The sequence below is a fragment of the Centroberyx affinis genome, unplaced genomic scaffold (genome assembly GCF_046629955.1).
Source record: "Centroberyx affinis isolate AG114_WGS23_722 - 3 ecotype Tasmania unplaced genomic scaffold, CSIRO-AGI_Caff_v1 ptg001510l_1, whole genome shotgun sequence".
Taxonomy (NCBI): Eukaryota; Metazoa; Chordata; class Actinopteri; order Beryciformes; family Berycidae; genus Centroberyx; species Centroberyx affinis.
Window position 1 is genome coordinate 144,873 of NW_027279974.1, and position 7,325 is coordinate 152,197.

The window sequence follows — 7,325 nt, forward strand, 5'->3', positions numbered from 1 at the left end:
GGATTTGTTTACGATTCTATATAGTTTTCAGGTATTTTCCAAATTGTGTTGTTGGCCTATTTTGTAACAGGTTTCTGGAACAGTCTAGAAGAGTCTCTGTGGCAGCAGCTGGGATCACTGGTTACTGCGGGCTGTTTTCAACCAACTAACCAACCTAAAACCTCACATTTTAATGGAGAGAACAAGACAAGACTTCAATAAGTAACTCTTTATTACAGCAGGAAATACAAATCCACAAGCAGGCGCACTTTAGACGCGCCATTTATATCATACTGACATTTAGAGACTTAATCCTGAATTTATATATTTCCAGTCTTTGTATCAATTTCAGTGACAACAGTAGCTTATAGTTTTTCCAGTTTAAAACTATTAAATAGTTCTAACCTGTTCAACACAACACTGAAGCTGATTCATTGATCTGTAGGGCACTATAGTTCCATAGATTATTAAACATAGCATTTTAACTATGACTGATTTAAAGTGCTTGTTATAAATTAGATTTATAAATTACAATCCACGTAACCCTTTAAAGAAAGCTAATTTCACATTATAATTTCACAGTGCAGATAAATTGTCACTAGTCAAAGACAAGCATAAAACAGCAGCTACAAGAAAGAAGCACATTTAGCACAGAAACACAAGGATCTGTGGGCATCTTTTAATATTGTAGGGGAGAGATGGTTGAAAGCCATGCAGAAACCATGCTATGGAGCGCTGCTTAAAGCCTGAAGGACAGAGTTTAGCAGACATTGGAAGACTCCAGGCGACACGCTTCCAGGGATACAAGGACAGCAAGGGTTATTTCTATAAAAAATGTTATTTCACACTGAAAAAATAGTACACTTGATTGTTAATCTGTAATCTTTTGACGTGGTAGAAAGTCTTCTAATTCAAATTCCTTCCTGAGGTTAAGGAGCACGCAGATGGAAGACTAAAGAAGCTATGAAAAGAAAGAAAAGCCATGTCATTAATCAGAACCATAGTCAGTCAGGACAATATCATATACTGTAGCTATTCAGTAAAGTCTGACACACAAAAGAAACTGACTGCACAAACTGCAATGTTTATATAATAAGAGTTCAAATAATCTGTAATGTTATTTGTCCTGCTTTCTGCCATCAATTGAGAGAAAAAACTAAACTAAAACTTGAGTCCAATGGATAATGTGTTTATGAAATGTGACACTGATGATTATAAACCACAAACATCATAAAACCATGTTCATGATGACAACAGCTGTATGATCTGCTTCAAATCATACATGATGTGGTGATATTTCCCAGAAAAGTGAGAAAAATGGAAGGGAAGAGGTTCAGTTAACACACAGATGAACTGATGCTCTATTCTGTTTTGCATTGTCATTCTTTATTTGAATGTAAAGGCAAGCAAAAATATTCCTTTTCTTTCCAGTCTCACTACAAATCAGCTAAGAAACAGTCCTTGATTAATTTCTTTATAACTTTGCATAGAATGGTTTCTAGACAACAATAAATCTCTTATTACAAAACCAGAAACTTAGAAAAACAGAATAACTATTAATATTCCTATGTACATTAGACATTCTGTATGAATAGAAGACAGCATTTGAGTAATTCAACTTGTGAATTAAAGAAGTCTACATATATTTGCATGTAGAAATACACACAAATGTTAATATATATGCTAACCCACAACCATCCGTTCCACCAGATTAAGACTGGTGAGTGTTTCACTGGGAAACCACTGGGAGTTACAATTCCAACAGCAGATGAACACACATTCATGGCAAGAACATAAAATAACAAAAGCTATGTTATGATAACAGTCTATGGATTTGTTATCACATGTCTAGCAGAGTCAGCATTAGGGACAAATTAAATACACTGAGCATAGCTACCTTTTTGATCCGTAAGTACACAGTGGCTTACAGCCAACACATCGCTTTGGCTCACATACATGCATGGTCACTGTGTCATAGAGTCCACACATACAATGTCAGTCAGTAATGTCAAATATAACAGTCCCTTTTTCCATGCTGATGGCAGACACATTCCCGGTTTCCCTGGATGTTTATTCCATAAATCAACTGAAAAGGGGAAAGAAAATAAGACAAATATGGCAAAAGAAAATATGTAGGATTTGACTAGTATGGCAGAAATCAAAAGAAAAATGAAAAGTGATTGAAGTGGGAATGCAACATTAGTGATGAGTTTTTATTTGTTTCAGAATCTACTAGCTTTCCATAGGCTACATTTAAGTCTTACATAAAACTAGCAACTTTGAGAAATGAACAAACCATTATTTTCAGCACAGACATGAAGCTTGTAACACACATTATGTCCCAGACTAAAAATCTGTATTTTTCCCCAGTGGAGAATTCCAATGTTATGTACTTTTAGTCTAGATTAATGCATGCCCATTAAACTGGCCCAGTATCTTTTGATATTTTCACATTCCCAGTAGAGGGCACTACAGCCAATACAGACTGGCATTAAATGTGAAGTCAGTGTAGGAGGAGGATGTAGGATCCAGGCTTTTATTTCCTTACATTTCATCACACTTTTTGCTCATCATTAAGCCAGCTTTGTCTTTGTGGTTCTTTAGGGCTAATTTTGAACTTCAAACTGCCTATGTGAGTTTTGGGCACCTGCAAAAATTCCTATGGTTGTATATGAGATGTCTGAGTATCATCTGTGTGACATAGGGCGTGAGCAACGGCAATACCAGTCGTATGTAAACAGAAGTGCCCCTGCCTGAGATGCAGTCTGGCAGGTCAGAGCGCAGAGACATAAGCATCAGGCTGTGTCATGCAAGCTGTGACCCCTCCTACCGTGTCTGGGCACACAATGTCAGACTCAATCTGTCCCTGTATCAGTTTCTGAGCCAACATGGCTCCTGGCAAGGTAACGCCACCTCATTAGTCACATCCTACTCCTCCTCCCTCCGTCCAACCAACTCCACAGAGACTGGCCAGCGGAGTGCATGTCCATGGCTTGTGGAATGACTGTAATGCGTGTGTGCCATTTAACTGATTATCCTTGATTAGCTTTAGAGAAATTAGTTTAATTACTATTTAGTGGTGTAAACATACTCTGAAGGCCTTGGGGATAAGTCACAAACCACCGCTGAGAAGCAATACAAATGTAATACATAGAGGAAAACATATCAGAGAGCGAGAGATAGAGACATGAGAAAAGAAGACTTACTTCTTCTTGTCCTTGTCCTTCTTGAAGGGCTGTTGCGAGCAGCCCTGCAGAGCCTGGCCCATCAGCGTCTCAGCAGCCACCTTTCTTCTGTTGAAGGCGTTCATCTCCTCCTCCAGATCTCGCCTCTTCTCCTCCAGATTCCTCTTCTCCTCCTGGTGCATCCGCTTGAGCTGCTCAAACCTCTCATGGAGCTGGAGATGTTGGCGGGGGCAAGGGACAATGTGATACATGCAAAATATGGTGTGTTACGAATGATAATCCTCATTGTCAATCCTCACTTACCTCTCTTTCTTTTTCTTTCAGCTCTGCCTCTGTCTCTTTCACTTTGTTGACAAACATCTGTCTCATTTCTTCCTCCTTGTGCTGCAACTCCCCAAGGAACTCCTTCCTCTTGGCTTCATATGTCTCCTGCAGGCTGAAGGTCGGGGAACAAGCAAAGTTAAGAAAGATAGGAAGGATAGGGAAAGGATTCATTTCCATGCCACAAAATCATCTTCACATGGATTTTCAGCTTTGTGGTTTTAACAAAATAAGAGAGCAGGAGCTGACTGGCGAATTGCGCTGTTATGAAATGAATTGCCAAAATGCATTACATCACAGCTCGCCCTGAACTCACCTGAAGGGCTGGCTGTCCGGGTCTGTGTCCTTGAAGCCCATCTCCTCCAGCTTGCAGCGACGGTACAGTTCATAGTGCCGAGCATGCGTTTGCTCTCTGAGATCCTCCATGTTCACGCGCAGCAGCATCTCCCTCAGCTTCACAAAATCACAGTGGCTTTCGTTCTCCACTGGAATAAAAGAGGCTTGGGATTTAACTACATGCACTGACCTTTATGAAAACACCTCTGCTTACTGTGCTCACAGATGTAGAGTACAGTGACATTATCATGAGCTTTTCTGTTAAGAGATGTGTATAATTAGGTAGTAGGTATTTTCCTTAGCACTTGTGCTCTTTAGGGGACTTTTACGATGCTTGTAATTGCCAAATCAATTCAGCAGAGTTGGACTTACCCTGTACTGATCCCCAGGGGTACAGCCTTGCTCTCGCCATCTTATTCCCCACTTTCACTTCTTCTAAACTTCCCACCACAGCAAAGGGAAGGTGAGCCTGTAATGTAAAGACGTGTTTATCTACCATTATAATGTGGTTAAAATGAATACTACTGTTGTCATATCCTGGTGACTCGATCTGCTAATGTCTATACTACATGCAATTCAAACTGTAGCTCATATGATGCTACTGCAGTTCTCTCTACTCATTTTCCTGCATCTTCTCTGTAACGATCTGAGTTTCATTAAATGTGTATGTGTGTGTATAGACTTCCTACAAATTTGTATTTTTACTTCTTCTTTTACAACTTCTTGTGTGTTTGAAAATGTTTCCAATGTACCAGTTGTATTTTCTAACACTGCCAGTTATGAATATGCGGCTGGAGTTTGAATAGCTGGACATGTAGATATTAACTTAAGCAAATTAATTGAGGACAATGTAATGAATCCAGAAAGTAGGGTCCATTACAATGAATTTGTGTATAGATCATTGTGTGAATAAAATTGCGTTGTTCTGTTGATATAGCCAACAGACTCAAGCAGCAGCTATTATAGGCACTGATTTCCCAGTCCTCAACCTGCTGCAGGACCCAGTTAAACCTGCAGCATGTGTATGTTGTGACTGTTCAGAGCTATACTGTACGCTTGTGTGTGTGGATGTGTGAGTGAGAGAGAGCAGGACTCACATTCATGGAGGAGTTGATCTCTGTAACAGCCTCATCCTCTATAGGAAACTGATAAATCTGCACTCCATTGCTGACCAGCTCACTCATAATCTTTATCTTGAATTTATGCAGTTCACTCTTGGATATTGTGTCTGACTTTGCGATAATAGGGATGATGTTCACCTGTGTGGAAAAGCATAATCTGAATAATAGATTGAATAATGATTAATATAATTTGCTGTATTGCACAGTACTAGATCCTTATGTCACCTTGCTGTCCAATTTCTTCATTGTGACAAGATCCAGGGACTTGAGAGAGTGTCCAGTGGGAGCGATGAAATACAGGCAGGCGTGGATTCTTGAGTCATGGTAGTTAAATAAGGAGCGTTTTATTTTTAGCTCCTCTTGAAGGTAATTTTCAAACTGGGTATCAATGTAGTCAACGATGGGTTTATAGCTGCACAGGAAAAGAAAACAACAAAAGTCAACCCATATTTCTTAAATCATGAACATCTTTCATTTATCCTCACATGCACCAGCAGAGGGAATCAGTTTGCTTGCCTTGCCGGTTCAGAGGCATATTAGTATCCTGGTTACAAACTCTGCAACGGCCGTCTTGCAGCCAAGAATGCCCTCTTTTTATACTCCCTGCTGGTAGAGCGCTCAAATGTCTATTGAGATTGCATTCGTTCTACCAGTCATTCCCTACCCTTTCTTCCTTTCCAATTCACATGCCAACAACAGGGCAGATCCCTATGTCAGTCCTTCACCCTGTATGTGTATGGGCTGAGGGACCAGAGCAAAAGAGCTTCTGTGGAAAAATGATTAATGGCCAGTGCTGATCAAAACTCTAGATACGTTTCTATTGTTGGCTCTGCAAATTGCTACAGATCAGTGATGAAATAGTGTTAAATCTTAAATGAAATTGAGTCTATAACATATGAATTATAATAATATAGTATTTTCTTCTTTGTACAAGGCAGTTTGTTCTCTTTTTGATCCTTACTTTTCATTTTTAAACCTGGATAGTAAAGGGCCTGATTGAATGTCAAACCATCATCTACAAGCATTCGTACCTTTCTTCTTTGTTGATCTGGTCTCCAAACCCAACAGTGTCCACAATGGTCAGCTTGAGGTTGACATTGCTCTCCTGCAGATCATAAGTTCTGGGGCGTAGATGTACGTCATTGTGATAATGGCTGGCTTCTTCACTCTCAAACGTTGTGTTGAAAAGAGTGTTCATTAATGTAGACTTGCCTATCCCCGTCTCACCTGAGCAAAGAAAATAAACAGGATGACATATGGTGAAGAGGGATAGGTGATATTCACTTTCACAGTCCATGCATTAATGCTCCAAATTCAAAAATGTGTAACATGCAACATTTTGACTGAAACATTGAATTAGGAGTTCCTGCTGGGTTCAGACTTACCTACACAGAGGATGTTGAAGCAGAATCCCTGTGCGACTGATTTGCTGACCAACTGGTCTGGAAGACTGTCAAACCCCACATGGCCTCCGAGCTCCAGGTTCCGCTTCTCCTCATTCTGCGGTATTTTGAGACAGGCAGAACAAAAGAATATTTCCTCTCCGTTCTATTCATTTCTTGCATTACACAAATATTTTGTTACATTCGCCTTCCCGTTAAATATCTAAGTTCAATAACAAAATGGAGAAGTTAAAAATAAAAGCCCTTTTGTGAGATCCCATCCTACTGCTTTCAAGCTTAAGAGCATGCTTTACGAATGAGGTCATCTTTCTCTTTCACTTAAAACACCGAATGGTCAGACCTATAAAAAGGATTTCTCTGACCATCATAAACCAGATTCCTCCAGCAAAGGCACATAAATCTGGCAAGGGCAAAAAACACACTGAGGGTATTTCAAAACAGCAAAGAATCGTTTTGAGATGTGCAGAACTGAGGTCATACTTTACATGGAGTGGCTTTTGTCTGCGTCTGCTTTAAATGCAGCCGATGCAACACTGCATAATGTATTAGTCTGTTTAACATTACAGACAGTAATGTTTGTGATTATACAGTACTATGCTTTGTTCTAATTCATGCTTGGAGAATGAGAGCCTAAACTAAAAATAAGCCTAAACGCAATAAATACACACAACCAAAGTGCTATATCTATTCTGAATTTTCATTGATAGTGGACTCAAATGCTGATGATATTACATTAAAGCATTTGTATATGAATGCCAAATAACACAGACTATGTTGTCCTGGCTGATCAGTTGGGGTGCTTGGAGGCTGGTCCTCCCTCCTATGCCGGCTACATCCTGGGACACTGAGAAACAGCAGGCACCTCTCAAAAGGCTCAACATGAGGACAAGGATGGGTTCAATACAACAATCATCTGTTTCTCTCCCTCTCTCCACACACACAGACACACACAAACACACACACACACACACACACACACA

At 39.8% G+C, this 7,325-nt stretch overlaps 1 protein-coding gene across 3 annotated transcripts; it reads right to left on the reverse strand.

The window, feature by feature from the left end:
* Positions 1-299: 299 nt before the first annotated feature.
* LOC139650557 (septin-8-A-like) lies at positions 300-6,442 on the reverse strand. Of its 3 annotated transcripts, none has more exons than XM_071527254.1 (9): positions 6,328-6,442; positions 5,974-6,169; positions 5,168-5,354; positions 4,919-5,080; positions 4,194-4,290; positions 3,802-3,970; positions 3,468-3,600; positions 3,186-3,376; positions 300-940 (listed from the first exon to the last, which is right to left on the reverse strand). In XM_071527254.1, exons 2-9 carry the CDS (start codon positions 6,138-6,140, stop codon positions 886-888), a joined length of 1,161 nt encoding a protein of 386 aa, XP_071383355.1. In that variant the 5' UTR covers positions 6,141-6,169; positions 6,328-6,442; the 3' UTR covers positions 300-885. The 3 variants fall into 3 exon arrangements, with proteins under 3 accessions (XP_071383355.1, XP_071383353.1, XP_071383354.1); XM_071527252.1 differs by lacking the exon at positions 300-940 and adding an exon at positions 1,388-2,065 and having other exon boundaries at positions 6,328-6,436; XM_071527253.1 differs by lacking the exon at positions 300-940 and adding an exon at positions 2,667-2,756 and having other exon boundaries at positions 3,185-3,376; positions 6,328-6,439.
* Between the last annotated feature and the right edge of the window lie 883 nt (positions 6,443-7,325).